Source organism: Heptranchias perlo, chromosome 44 (genome assembly GCF_035084215.1).
Source record: "Heptranchias perlo isolate sHepPer1 chromosome 44, sHepPer1.hap1, whole genome shotgun sequence".
Classification (NCBI taxonomy): Eukaryota; Metazoa; Chordata; class Chondrichthyes; order Hexanchiformes; family Hexanchidae; genus Heptranchias; species Heptranchias perlo.
In genome coordinates this window covers 1,335,631-1,350,316 of record NC_090368.1, presented here as the reverse complement: position 1 = coordinate 1,350,316, position 14,686 = coordinate 1,335,631, and the positions used below count along the sequence as shown (strand labels likewise).

The window sequence follows — 14,686 nt, the reverse complement described above, 5'->3', positions numbered from 1 at the left end:
CCGCTGGCCAGTGCTGAAAGCCGCCGCCTCGCCGCCTCCTGCGGCTGCTTCTCTCCCACTGCCCCCATCACCTTGCTTCTCCTTGGAGGTGACAGGTACCTGCTCCAGCCCGGGGAGACCAGCTCGACAGGGGGCTGCTCGGCCCCCTCCTCATCCCCTGAACATGACACAAGACTCCTCATTCCGGATGAAGATGACGGCCTGGACTCAGGGGCAGCTGAAGAGAAAGCTTCTTGGTGCTGGTTTAATCGCTGAAGGGAGGGAGGGAGAGAGGAGAGAGGGAGAGGGAGGAGGAGGGAGGGAGAGAGGGAGAGAGGGAGAGGGAGGAGGAGAGAGGGAGAGGGAGGAGGAGAGAGGGAGAGGAGGAGAGAGGGAGAGGGAGGAGGAGAGAGGGAGAGGAGGGAGAGGGAGGGAGAGAGAGAGAGAGGGAGGAGAGAGAGAGGGAGAGAGAGAGAGGGAGGAGGGAGGAGGGAGAGAGGGAGGAAAGAGGAGGGCGGGAGGGAGGGAGGAAAGAGGAGGGCGGGAGGGAGGGAGAGAAAGAGGGAAGGGGAGAGGAGGGAGGAGAGGAGAGGGGAAGGGAGGGGGAGGGAGGGAGAGGAGAGGGGAAGGGAGGGAGAGGAGAGGGGAAGGGGGGGAGGGAGAGGAGAGGGGAAGGGGGGGAGGGAGAGGGGAAGGGGGGGAGGGAGAGGGGGAAGGAAAAGAGGAAAGGAGGGAGGGGGAGAGGGGAAAGGGGAGGGGGAGAGGGGAAAGGGGAGGGGGAGAGGGAGGGAGAGAGAGGGCTTCTCTCTGCAAATGGAGCCGGAGAAGAGCGACAAGGAGCCAGCAGATCCCGGGAAGGATGTGAGGAAGGATGTGAGTGTGAGGGAGGGAGTGAGGGAGAGTGTGAGTGTGAGGGAGGGAGTGAGGGAGAGTGTGAGGGAGGGAGACACGGCCAGGAATGGGATGAAAGGTGATGGGAGCCTGGGCTCTTTGGCCAAGATGCCCCCGGAGTGGGGGGTGGAGGAGAGCCGGCCCAGGGTGGGGGAGAGCCGGCCCAGGGTGGAGGAGAGCCGGCCCAGGGTGGGGGAGAGCCGGCCCAGGGTCCAGGGGGCTGCCCCCGGGAGCCCTCTCCCCAGCCTGAAGCCGGCCCCCTGCCTGCACAAGTCGGTGGCTTTCCTGAAGAAAGCGGAGGGATCCTCGGAGCAGATCCTGTCGGATGATCACGACCCCAGTCTCCCCGGCAGCACCTTCATCGAGAGGCAGATCAGCGCCCTGCTCCAGCCCGGGGTCAACAAGTTCTCCCTCCGCATGTTCGGCAGTCACAAGGCGGTGGAGATCGAGCAGGAGAGGGTTAAATCTGCGGGCTTCTGGATCATTCACCCCTACAGTGACTTCAGGTAAAAGGGGGGGAGAGAGGGTGAGGGAGGGGAGAGGGAGGGGGGAGAGAGAGGGCGTGAGGGGGGTGAGAGAGAGAGGGTCAGGGAGGGGGGAGAGAGAGAGGGTCAGGGAGGGGGGAGAGAGAGGGTCAGGGAGGGGGGAGAGAGAGGGGGTCAGGGAGGGGGGAGAGAGAGGGGGTCAGGGAGGGGGAGAGAGAGGGGGTCAGGGAGGGGGGAGAGAGAGGGTCAGGGAGGGGGAGAGAGAGAGGGTCAGGGAGAGGGGGAGAGAGAGAGGGTCAGGGAGGGGGAGAGAGAGAGGGTCAGGGAGGGGGGAGAGAGAGGGTCAGGGAGGGGGGAGAGAGGGGGTCAGGGAGGGGGGAGAGAGAGGGGGTCAGGGAGGGGAGAGAGAGGGGGTCAGGGAGGGGGGAGAGAGGGGGTCAGGGAGGGGGGAGAGAGGGGGTCAGGGAGGGGGGGAGAGAGAGGGTCAGGGAGGGGGGAGAGAGAGGGTCAGGGAGGGGGGAGAGAGAGGGGGGTCAGGGAGGGGAGAGAGAGGGGGGTCAGGGAGGGGAGAGAGAGGGGGGTCAGGGAGGGGAGAGAGAGGGGGTCAGGGAGGGGAGAGAGAGGGGGTCAGGGAGGGGGGAGAGAGGTGGTCAGGGAGGGGGGAGAGAGGGGGTCAGGTAGGGGGAGAGAGAGAGGGGGTCAGGGAGGGGGGAGAGAGAGAGGGTCAGGGAGGGGGGAGAGAGAGGGTCAGGGAGGGGGGAGAGAGAGGGTCAGGGAGAGGGGGAGAGAGAGAGGGGGTCAGGGAGGGGGGAGAGAGAGGGGGTCAGGGAGGGGGGGAGAGAGAGAGGGTCAGGGAGAGGGGAGAGAGAGGGTCAGGGAGAGGGAGAGAGAGGGTCAGGGAGAGGGGAGAGAGAGGTCAGGGAGGGGGGGAGAGGGTCAGGAGGGGGGAGAGGGTCAGGGAGGGGGGAGAGGGTCAGGGAGAGGGGGAGAGCGAGGGTCAGGGAGGGGGGAGAGGATCAGGGAAGGGGGAGAGGGTCAGGGAGGGGGGGAGAGAGAGAGGGTCAGGAGAGGGGAGAGAGAGGGTCTGGGAGGGGGGGGGGAGAGGGTCAGGGAGGGGGGAGAGGGTCAGGGAGGGGGGAGAGGGTCAGGGAGAGGGGGAGAGAGAGGGTCAGGGAGAGGGAGAGAGAGGGTCAGGGAGGGGGGAGAGGGTCAGGGAGAGGGGGAGAGAGAGGGTCAGGGAGGGGGGAGAGAGAGGGGTGAGGGGGTGAGAGAGAGGGTCAGGGAGGGGGGAGAGAGAGGGTCAGGGAGGGGGGAGAGAGAGGGTCAGGGAGGGGGGAGAGAGAGGGGGTCAGGGAGGGGGGAGAGAGAGAGGGTCAGGGAGGGGGGAGAGAGGGTCAGGAGGGGGGAGAGAGAGAGGGTCAGGGAGGGGGGAGAGAGAGAGGGTCAGGGAGGGGGGAGAGAGAGGGTCAGGGAGAGGAGGAGAGAGAGGGTCAGGGAGGGGGGAGAGAGAGGGGGGTCAGGGAGGGGGAGAGAGAGGGGGTCAGGGAGGGGGGAGAGAGGTGGTCAGGGAGGGGGGAGAGTGGAGAGAGGTGGTCAGGGAGGGGAGAGAGAGGGGGGTCAGGGAGGGGGAGTGAGAGAGGGGGTCAGGGAGGGGGGAGAGAGGTGGTCAGGGAGGGGGGAGAGAGGTGGTCAGGGAGGGGGGAGAGAGGGGGTCAGGGAGGGGGAGAGAGAGGGTCAGGGAGGGGGGGAGAGAGGTGGTCAGGGAGGGGAGAGAGAGGGGGGTCAGGGAGGGGAGAGAGAGGGGGTCAGGGAGGGGGGAGAGAGGTGGTCAGGGAGGGGGGAGAGAGAGGGTCAGGGAGGGGGAGAGAGGGGGTCAGGGAGGGGGGAGAGAGAGAGGTCAGGGAGGGGGAGAGAGAGAGGGTCAGGGAGGGGGGAGAGACAGAGGGTCAGGGAGGGGGAGAGAGAGGGTCAGGGAGGGGGGAGAGAGAGAGGGTCAGGAGGGGGGAGAGAGAGGGTCAGGGAGAGGGGGAGAGAGAGAGGGTCAGGGAGGGGGGGAGAGAGAGGAGGGTCAGGGAGGGGGGAGAGAGAGAGGGTCAGGGAGGGGGGAGAGAGAGGGTCAGGGAGAGGGGAGAGAGAGAGGGTCAGGGAGGGGGGAGAGGGAGGGGAGAGAGAGGGTCAGGGAGGGGGAGAGAGAGAGGGTCAGGGAGGGGGGAGAGAGAGGGTCAGGGAGGGGGGAGAGAGAGGGGGTCAGGGAGGGGGGAGAGAGGGGGTCAGGGAGGGGGGAGAGAGGGGGTCAGGGAGGGGGGAGAGAGAGGGTCAGGGAGGGGGGAGAGAGAGGGTCAGGGAGAGGGGGGAGAGAGAGGGTCAGGGAGGGGGGAGAGAGAGAGGGTCAGGAGGGGGGGAGAGAGAGGGGTGAGGGGGTGAGAGAGAGAGAGGGTCAGGGAGGGGGTCAGGGAGGGGGGAGAGAGAGGGGGTCAGGGAGGGGGAGAGAGGGGGTCAGGGAGGGGGGAGAGAGGGGGTCAGGGATGGGGGGAGAGAGAGAGGGTCAGGGAGGGGGAGAGAGAGAGGGTCAGGGAGGGGGGAGAGAGAGAGGGTCAGGGAGGGGGGAGAGAGAGGGTCAGGGAGGGGGGAGAGAGAGAGGGTCAGGGAGGGGGAGAGAGAGGGTCAGGGAGAGGGGGAGAGAGAGAGGGTCAGGGAGGGGGGAGAGAGAGGGGGTCAGGGAGGGGGGAGAGAGAGAGGGTCAGGGAGGGGGGAGAGAGAGAGGGTCAGGGAGAGGGGGAGAGAGAGAGGGTCAGGGAGGGGGGAGAGGGAGGGGGAGAGAGAGGGTCAGGGAGGGGGAGAGAGAGAGGGTCAGGGAGGGGGGGTGAGAGAGGGGGTCAGGGAGGGGGGAGAGAGGGGGTCAGGAGGGGGGAGAGGAGGGGGTCAGGGAGGGGGGAGAGAGAGGGTCAGGGAGGGGGAGAGAGAGGGTCAGGGAGAGGGGAGGGGAGAGAGAGGGTCAGGGAGGGGGGAGAGAGAGAGGGTCAGGAGGGGGAGAGAGAGGGGGTGAGGGGGGTGAGAGAGAGAGAGGGTCAGGGAGGGGGGGTAGGGAGGGGGGAGAGAGAGAGGGGGTCAGGGAGGGGGGAGAGAGGGGGTCAGGGAGGGGGGAGAGAGAGGGGTCAGGGAGGGGGGAGAGAGGGGGTCAGGGAGGGGGGGAGAGAGGGGTCAGGGAGGGGGGAGAGAGAGGGGGTCAGGGATGGGGGAGAGAGAGGGGTCAGGGTGGGGGGAGAGAGGGGTCAAGGAGGGGGGAGAGGGGTCAGGGAGGGGAGAGGGGTCAGGAGGGGGAGAGGGGGTCAGGGAGGGGGGGAGAGAGAGGGGGTCAGGGAGGGGGAGAGAGAGGGGTCAAGGTGGGGGGGGAGAGGGGGTCAAGGAGGGGGGGAGAGGGGGGTCAGGGAGGGGGAGAGGGGTCAGGGAGGGGGGGGAGAGAGAGAGGGGTCAGGGAGGGGGAGAGAGAGAGGGGGGGAGAGAGAGAGGGCAGAGGGTCAGGGAGGGGGGAGAGAGAGGGTCAGGGAGGGGGAGAGAGAGAGGGGTGTGAGGGGGGGTGAGACTGTGTGTGGGTGAGTGTGAGGGGGTGAGACTGTGTGTGGGTGAGTGTGAGGGGGTGTGTGGGTGAGTGTGAGGGGGTGAGACTGTGTGTGGGTGAGTGTGAGGGGTTGAGACTGTGTGTGGGTGAGTGTGAGGGGGTGTTGTCAGACGTTGTGTGGGTGAGTGTGGAGGGTGTGAGACTGTGTTTGTGTGGGTGACTGTGGGTCAGTGTGAGACTGTGGGTCAGTGTAGGACTGTGGGTCAGTGTGAGACTGTGTTTGTGTGGGTGAGTGTGAGTCAGTGTGAGACTGTGGGTCAGTGTGAGACTGTGTTTGTGTGGGTGAGTGTGAGACTGTGTTTGTGTGGGTGAGTGTGAGACTGTGTTTGTGTGGGTGAGTGTGGGTGAGTGTGAGACTGTGTTTGTGTGGGTGAGTGTGAGACTGGGGGTGAGTGTGAGACTGTGTTTGTGTGGGTGAGTGTGAGACTAGGGGTGAGTGTGAGACTGTGTTTGTGTGGGTGAGTGTGAGACTGTGTGTGGGGGTGAGTGTGTGTAAGATTGTGTGTGAGTGAGTGTGAGACTGTGGGGGTGAGTGTGAGGGGGTGAGTGTGTGTAAGATTGTGTGTGAGTGAGTGTGAGACTGTGGGGGTGAGTGTGAGACTGTGTGGGGTGGAGTTTGTGTAAGATTGTGTGTGAGTGAGTGTGAGACTGTGGGGGTGAGTGTGAGACTGTGTGGGGGTGAGTGTGTGTAAGATTGTGTGTGAGTGAGTGTGAGACTGTGGGGGTGAGTGTGAGACTGTGTGGGGGTGAGTGTGTGTAAGATTGTGTGTGAGTGAGTGTGAGACTGTGGGGGTGAGTGTGAGACTGTGTGTGGGGGTGAGTGTGTGTAAGATTGTGTGTGAGTGAGTGTGAGACTGTGGGGGTGAGTGTGAGACTGTGTGGGGGTGAGTGTGTGTAAGATTGTGTGTGAGTGAGTGTGAGACTGTGGGGGTGAGTGTGAGACTGTGTGGGGTGAGTGTGTGTAAGATTGTGTGTGGATGTGTTTGTGTGTGTGTGAGAGAGAGAGACTGTAAGCTTGTGTATGGGTGTGTGTCTATGTCTGTGTTTGTGGGTTGGAGTGTGTGTTAGGCTGAGTGTCTCTGTGAGACTGTAAATGAGCGATGTGTGTGTCAGTGTGTGACCATGTGTGTGTATGGTGTGTCAGAGACTGTACGACTGTGTGTATGTACGGGTGTGTGAGACCGTGTGCGGGACTGTGTGTATATGAGATTGTAAGTATGTGTGTGTGTACAGGTGTGCGTGAGGCTGTGTGTGTGTGTGTTCAAGAGAGTGTGTGTGCATGTGTCTGTTAGAGTTTGTGTGTGAATGTATGTGTGTGTGGATGTGTGTGGGTTTGTGTGTGGCTCTGTTTTCTGTGTATGGGTTTGTGTACATGGGTGTGGGTGTATTTGTACAGGGCTTTGTGTGTGTGTGGGTTTGTGTACATATGTGTGGGTGTATTTGTACAGGCCTTTATGTGTGTATGGGTTTGTGTACATGGGTGTGGGTGTATTTGTACAGGGCTGTGTGTGTGTATGGGTTTGTGTACATGTGTGTGGGTGTATTTGTACAGGCCTCTGTGTGTGTGGGTTTGTGTACATGGGTGTGGGTGTATTTGTGCAGGGCTTTGTGTGTGTGTGGGTGTAGATTTAAGTGTCAATTTTTAAAAATTTGTTCACGGGACGTGGGCGTCGCTGGCGAGGCCGGCATTTATTGCCCATCCCTAATTGCCCTTGAGAAGGTGGTGGTGAGCCGCCTTCTTGAACCGCTGCAGTCCGTGTGGTGAAGGTTCTCCCACAGTGCTGTTAGGAAGGGAGTTCCAGGATTTTGACCCAGCGACAATGAAGGAACGGCGATATATTTCCAAGTCGGGATGGTGTGTGACTTGGAGGGGAACGTGCCGGTGGTGTTGTTCCCATGTGCCTGCTGCTCTTGTCCTTCTAGGTGGTAGAGGTCGCGGGTTTGGGAGGTGCTGTCGAAGAAGCCTTGGCGAGTTGCTGCAGTGCATCCTGTGGATGGTGCACACTGCAGCCACAGTGTGCCGGTGGTGAAGGGAGTGAATGTTTAGGGTGGTGGATGGGGTGTCAATCAAGCGGGCTGTTTTGTCCTGGATGGTGTCGAGCTTCTTGAGTGTTGTTGGAGCTGCACTCATCCAGGCAAGTGGAGAGTATTCCATCACACTCCTGACTTGTGCCTTGTAGATGGTGGAAAGGCTTTGGGGAGTCAGGAGGTGAGTCACTCGCTGCAGAATACCCAGCCTCTGACCTGCTCTCGTAGCCACAGTATTTATATGGCTGGTCCAGTTATGTTTCTGGTCAATGGTGACCCTCAGGATGTTGATGGTGGGGTCCATTGCATCCAGATCGGTCCTGCTGAATTATTCATTGTAACCAGGCTAATTCCCAAAGAAGAAATTATGTCTTGCCACTGGGATCATTAAAATGGGAGTTTGTGTAAATATTTTTCAATTAAATTTTTCTAGTTTACATCACTATGATTGAAGATTAAAACCCAATGGAAATGGAGAATTGTGGAACAGAGTTTGCCTCACATGCCTGGGATTGGCTACATTGTCTGCTCATTAACTTTTCCCCTTGCTCGGTGTGTTAAGGGTTGTTATTGGAGTGCTGTATCGGGTTACACTGTATTCCCACTCCCTGCACCGTTTAATCGCTGCTTCGGGCCGTGTGTTTCAGTGGTTGAATCTCTGGGGCTCCTGACGTACAGAAAGCACTGGTGATTGTCTTGAGGTTTGAGGAGAGAAGGCCCCTTGATCATTGCTTTGACTGGCAGCAATTCTCTGATATCTGACGGGAGTGACTGTGCGTTCCCTCTGTGTTTTGCCTGTGACTCTTCAGGAAAGATGCACACACAGTCAGTCAGTGCCACTGCAGGGAAATGTAGTCAGAGTATAAACATCTATCAGGCATTGTGACCTTCAGCTGTTCTCTTAAATGTTATTGAGGATTAGGCAATGAATTGGATCTGTAAGAGACACTGTGAGACACTGTGAGAACACTAACACAGCTGGTGTTAGTGAACATTGAGCCTGTCACACTGGGTGTGCAGGAGTGTGTCACTAGTGAACATTGAGCCTGTCACACTGGGTGTGCAGGAGTGTGTCACTAGTGAACACTGAGCCTGTCACACTGGGTGTGCAGGAGTGTGTCACTAGTGAACATTGAGCCTGTCACACTGGGTGTGCAGGAGTGTGTCACTAGTGAACATTGAGCCTGTCACACTGGGTGTGCAGGAGTGTGTCACCAGTGAACATTGAGCCTGTCACACTGGGTGTGCAGGAGTGTGTCACTAGTGAACATTGAGCCTGTCACACTGGGTGTGCAGGAGTGTGTCACTAGTGAACATTGAGCCCATCACACTGGGTGTGCAGGAGTGTGTCACTAGTGAACACTGAACCTGTCACACTGGGTGTGCAGGAGTATGTCGCTAGTGAACACTGAACCTGTCACACTGGGTGTGCAGGAGTGTGTCACTAGTGAACACTGAACCTGTCACACTGGGTGTGCAGGAGTGTGTCACTAGTGAACATTGAGCCTGTCACACTGGGTGTGCGGGAGTGTGTCACTAGTGAACATTGAGCCTGTCACACTGGGTGTGCAGGAGTGTGTCACTAGTGAACATTGAGCCCATCACACTGGGTGTGCAGGAGTGTGTCATCAGTGAACACTGAACCTGTCACACTGGATGTGCAGGAGTGTGTCACTAGTGAACATTGAGCCTGTCACACTGGGTGTGCAGGAGTGTGTCACTAGTGAACATTGAGCCCATCACACTGGGCGTGCAGGAGTGTGTCACTAGTGAACATTGAGCCTGTCACACTGGGTGTGCGGGAGTGTGTCACTAGTGAACATTGAGCCTGTCACACTGGGTGTGCAGGAGTGTGTCATCAGTGAACACTGAACCTGTCACACTGGATGTGCAGGAGTATGTCGCTAGTGAACACTGAACCTGTCACACTGGGTGTGCAGGAGTGTGTCACTAGTGAACATTGTTGTGTGAAGGTGTGGCCTGGGGCAAGTGGAAAAGCCACATTTTTCAGCAGGTGTGTGTTTAGATCACGTCTCAAAGTGTTTCACATAAATTAATTACTTTATAGTGCAGTCACTGATGTCATACAGGTAAATGGAGAAGGCAATTTATACACAGCAAGATCCCACAAACAGCAATGTGATAACGACCAGTTAATCTGTTTGTGATGTTGGTGGAGGGGGAATGTTGGCCCCAGGTCACTGGGAGAACTACCCTGCTCGTCTTTGTAAAGTGGGATGGGATATTTACAATCCACCATACAAGGGCCTCAGATTAACATCTCATGGGAGACTGCACCTCCGACAGTACTGACCCTCCGACAGTGCAGCGCTCCCTCAGTACTGACCCTCCGACAGTGCGGCTCTCCCTCAGTACCGACCCTCCGACAGTGCTGCGCTCCCTCAGTACTGACCCTCCGACAGTGCTGCGCTCCCTCAGTACTGACCCTCCGACAGTGCGGCGCTCCCTCAGTACTGACCCTCCGACAGTGCGGCACTCCCTCAGTACTGACCCTCCGACAGTGCTGCGCTCCCTCAGTACTGACCCTCCGACAGTGCTGCGCTCCCTCAGTACTGACCCTCCGACAGTGCTGCCCTCCCTCAGTACCGACCCTCCGACAGTGCTGCGCTCCCTCAGTACTGACCCTCCGACAGTGCTGCGCTCCCTCAGTACTGACCCTCCGACAGTGCAGCTCAACCAGCAAGTATTGAATGTGGGGTCCAGGGATCGCGAGTGTGCAGGGTTATTCCACCCTGCTAATCCCATCAGGAGTCCTTGGATTAATACATGACCACTACAGATAACAGCTCCAGCCAATATTGATAAATGGCCAGAGTTTTGGTTCAGTGTGTTGTTAAGTGTGGTTACTCTGTCTCGAACTTCCTCATCTGCTCACAGGGAGAGTCAGACAGATGGAACCTTCTGCCCAGCTCCTGGCTTTTATCTGTAAGACGATATATTTCCATTTGAAGCCACAAGGATTTCCTTGGAGGTTTGAGACCCTCAGGCACATTACTCCTCAGCTGCCTGCTGTTGAGGTCGATATTCTCCCCTCCTCACTGGGGTACAGGTCCCCTCCTCTCCTGAAGGTGCTGACTCTCACTGGGGTACGGGTCCCCTCTCCCCCTGAAGGTGCTGACTCTCACTGGGGTACAGGTCCCCTCCTCTCCTGAAGGTGCTGACTCTCACTGGGGTACAGATCCCCTCCTCTCCTGAAGGTGCTGACTCTCACTGGGGTACGGGTCCCCTCTCCCCCTGAAGGTGCTGACTCTCACTGGGGTACAGGTCCCCTCCTCTCCCGAAGGTGCTGACTCTCACTGGGGTACAGGTCCCCTCCTCTCCTGAAGGTGCTGACTCTCACTGGGGTACGGGTCCCCTCCTCTCCTGAAGGTGCTGACTCTCACTGGGGTACGGGTCCCCTCTCCCCCTGAAGGTGCTGACTCTCACTGGGGTACGGGTCCCCTCTCCCCCTGAAGGTGCTGACTCTCACTGGGGTACAGGTCCCCTCCTCTCCTGAAGGTGCTGACTCTCACTGGGGTACAGGTCCCCTCCTCTCCTGAAGGTGCTGACTCTCACTGGGGTACGGGTCCCCTCCTCTTACTCCGGGACCCCATTTACATGGGAATGGGGCAATTATCTGCTGGAGTGGTGTGGTCGGGATGTGTAGCCATCTCAGGCAGGGTGTCTGCGGAGAGCAGAAAGGTTTAATTGATCAGTAACTGGCCACAGTTTCTCCACACTGCTTCCTCTGCCTTTTGTTTAATGGAAATTGTTGTTTTGATTTGTTGATTGTGAAGTTTCTAGGTCAGTCAGCTCTTGCTGCCTCCCTGAGGGACTGGGGCAGTGAGACAGACGGTGCACAGACCACTGCGAGACATGGCCCATCCATCATTTCCACATGGAGGCAGAGCAGCCTGTATCACTGCGACACTCAGTCCTGTTATACACTCAGTCCTGTTATACACTCAGTCAGTGCTGGGACACTCAGTCCTGTTACACACACAGTCAGTGCTGGGACACTCAGTCCTGTTATACACACAGTCAGTGCTGGGACACTCAGTCCTGTTATACACACAGTCAGTGCTGGGACACTCAGTCCTGTTATACACACAGTCAGTGCTGGGACACTCAGTCCTGTTATACACACAGTCAGTGCTGGGACACTCAGTCCTGTTATACACTCAGTCAGTGCTGGGACACTCAGTCCTGTTATACACACAGTCAGTGCTGGGACACTCAGTCCTGTTATACACACAGTCAGTGCTGGGACACTCAGTCCTGTTACACACACAGTCAGTGCTGGGACACTCAGTCCTGTTACACACACAGTCAGTGCTGGGACACTCAGTCCTGTTATACACACAGTCAGTGCTGGGACACTCAGTCCTGTTATACACACAGTCAGTGCTGGGACACTCAGTCCTGTTACACACACAGTCAGTGCTGGGACACTCAGTCCTGTTACACACACAGTCAGTGCTGGGACACTCAGTCCTGTTATACACACAGTCAGTGCTGGGACACTCAGTCCTGTTACACACACAGTCAGTGCTGGGACACTCAGTCCTGTTATACACACAGTCAGTGCTGGGACACTCAGTCCTGTTATACACACAGTCAGTGCTGGGACACTCAGTCCTGTTACACACACAGTCAGTGCTGCGACACTCAGTCCTGTTACACACACAGTCAGTGCTGGGACACTCAGTCCTGTTATACACTCACTCAGTGCTGGGACACTCAGTCCTGTTATACACTCACTCAGTGCTGGGACACTCAGTCCTGTTATACACACAGTCAGTGCTGGGACACTCAGTCCTGTTATACACACAGTCAGTGCTGGGACACTCAGTCCTGTTATACACACAGTTTATGTGTGTGTGTGTGTGAGACCAGTGGATGTAGAATATTTGGATTTTCAAAAGGCATTCATTCGATAAGGTGCCACACAAAAGGTGGTTACACAAGATAAGGGCTCATGGGGTTGGGGGTAATATATTAGCATGGATAGAGGATTGGTTAACTGACAGAAAACAGAGTAGGGATAAACGGGTCATTCTCAGGGGGGTATCGCAAGAATCATTGCTTGGGCCTCAGCTATTTACAATCTGTATTAATGACTTAGATGAAGGGACTGAGTGTAATGTATCCAAGTTTGCTGATGATACAAAGCGAGGTGGGAAAGTCAGCTGTGAGGAGGACACAGAGTCTGCAAAGGGATACAGACAGGTTAAGTGAGTGGGCAAGAAGGTGGCAGATGGAGTATAATGTGGGGAAATGTGAGGTTATTCACTTTGGTAGGAAGAATAGAAAAACAGAATATTTTTTAAATGGTGAGAAACTATTAAATGTTGGTGTTCAGAGGAATTTGGATGTCCTCTTACACAAAAGACAGAAAGTTAACATGCAGGTACAGCAAGCAATTAGGAAGGCAAATAGTATGTTGGCCTTTATTACAAGAGGATTTGAGTACAGGAGCAGGGATGTCTTACTGCAGTTATACAGGGCCGTGGTGAGACCACATCTGGAGCATTGTGTGCAGTTTTGGTCTCGTTATCTGAGGAAGGATGTCCTTGCTATGGAGGGAGTGCAACGAAAGTTTACCAGCCTGATTCCTGGGATGGCAGGACTGACGTGTGAGGAGAGATTGGGTCGACTAGGCCTATATTCACTAGAGTTTAGAAGCATGAGAGGTGATCTCATCAAAATATATGAAATTCTAACAGGACTAGACAGACTAGATGCAGGGAGGATGTTCCCGATGGCTGGGGAATCCATAAACAGGGGTCACAGTCTCAGGATACGGGGTATGCCATTTAGAACCGAGATGAGGGGAAATTTCTTCACTCAGAGGGTGGTGAACCTGTGGAATTCTGTACCACAGAAGGCAGTGGAGGCCAAATCATTAGATGTATTCAAGAAGGAGATAGATATATTTCTTAATGCTAAAGGGATCAAGGGATATGGGGAAAAAGCGGGAACAGGGTACTGAGTTAGATGATCAGCCATGATAATTTTGAATGGCGGAGCAGGCCCGAAGGGCCGAATGGCCTACTCTTGCTCCTATTTTCTATGTTTCTATGTTGAAAGTTCACTAGATTGATTCCTGGGATGAGAGAGTTGTCCTATGAGGAGAGGTTGAGTAGAATGGGCCTATATTCTCTGGAGTTTAGAAGAATGAGAGGTGATCTCATTGAAACATGTAAGATTATGAGAGGGCTTGTCAGGGTAGATGCTGAGAGGCTGTTTCCCCTGGCTGGAGAGTCTAGAACTAGGGGGCATAGTCTCAGGATAAGGGGTCAGCCATTTAGGACTGAGATGAGAAATTTCTTCACTCAGAGGGTTGTGCATCTTTGGAATTCTCTACCCCAGAGGGCTGTGAATGTTCAGTGGTTGAGTATATTCAAGAATGAGATCGATAGATATTTTTGGACTGTAGGGGAATCAAGGGATATGGGGATCAGGCGGGAAAGTGGAGTTGAGGTCGAAGATCAGCCATGATATTACTGAATGGCAGAGCAGGCTCGAGGGGCCATGTGGCCTACTCCTGCTCCTATTTCTTATGTTCTAATGTTTCTTATGCTTTTGTGAGTGTGTGTTTGTGAGTGAGTGTGTGTTTGTGAGTGAGTGTGTGTTTGTGAGTGAGTGTGTGTTTGTGAGTGTGAGTCTGTTTGTGTGAGTTTGTGTTTGTGTGAGTTTGTGTTTGTGTGAGTGTGAGTATGTTTGTGTTTGTGAGTGTGAGTGTATTTGTGTGAGTGTATTTGTGTGAGTGTGAGTGTGAGTGAGTGTGAGTGAGTGTGAGTGAGTGTGAGTGAGTGTGAGTGTGAGAGTGTGTTTGTGTGTGACCGTGTTTGTGCTACGAGGGGTGTGTAACAGGGGCAGGTCTCTCTAAACAAGGGAAAAAGCAGTAAACCATTTCAGGGGGAGCCCCTGCGACCTGAAACAGTGCCCGTGGTGCCATGGTGTTGAGTGTGAACCACGTCATGGGGTGCTAACATTAAGGGGTCAATTTAATTGCTTGTTGTGGGGTTTTACTCGGCAGGTTTTACTGGGATCTCGCTATGCTGCTGCTGATGGTGGGGAATTTAATCATTCTGCCCGTGGGGATCACCTTTTTTAAGGATGAGAACACCCCTCCCTGGATTGTCTTCAATGTGGTCTCAGACACGTTCTTCCTCATGGACCTGGTGCTGAACTTCAGGACGGGGATTGTGGTGGAGGACAACACCGAGATCATCCTCGACCCACACACCATCAAGATAAAGTACCTGAAGAGCTGGTTCCTGGTCGACTTTGTCTCTTCTATCCCCGTCGATTATGTCTTCCTCATCGTGGACCTGGAGACCAGGGTGGATTCTGAGGTCTACAAGACGGCAAGGGCCCTCCGGATCGTGCGTTTTGCCAAAATCCTGAGCTTGCTGCGACTCCTGCGCCTGTCCCGGCTCATCCGATACATCCACCAGTGGGAGGAGGTAGGCCCCCAATCCTAGAGTCATGGGAGGAGGCCACTCGGCCCATCGGGCCTGTGCTGGCTCTTTGAAAGAGCTGTCCAATTAGTCCCACTCCCCCCCTGCCCTTTCCCCCGTAGCCCTGCACATTTCTCCCCTTCGAGTATTTATCCAATTCCCCTTTTGAAAGTTATTATTGAATCTGCTTCCACCGCCCTTTCAGGCAGCACATTCCA

The 14,686-nt window shown here is 56.4% G+C and overlaps 1 protein-coding gene across 1 annotated transcript in view; it reads left to right on the top strand.

Moving 5' to 3' along the window:
* Positions 1-928: 928 nt before the first annotated feature.
* LOC137306669 (potassium/sodium hyperpolarization-activated cyclic nucleotide-gated channel 4-like) overlaps positions 929-14,686 on the top strand; it is a 40,947-nt gene continuing 27,189 nt past the window's right edge. The window contains exons 1-2 of the mRNA XM_067976013.1: positions 929-1,376; positions 14,045-14,474. Of these exons, the coding sequence (XP_067832114.1) occupies positions 943-1,376; positions 14,045-14,474 (864 nt within the window). The 5' untranslated portion in view covers positions 929-942. The remainder of the gene's footprint in view (positions 1,377-14,044; positions 14,475-14,686) is intronic.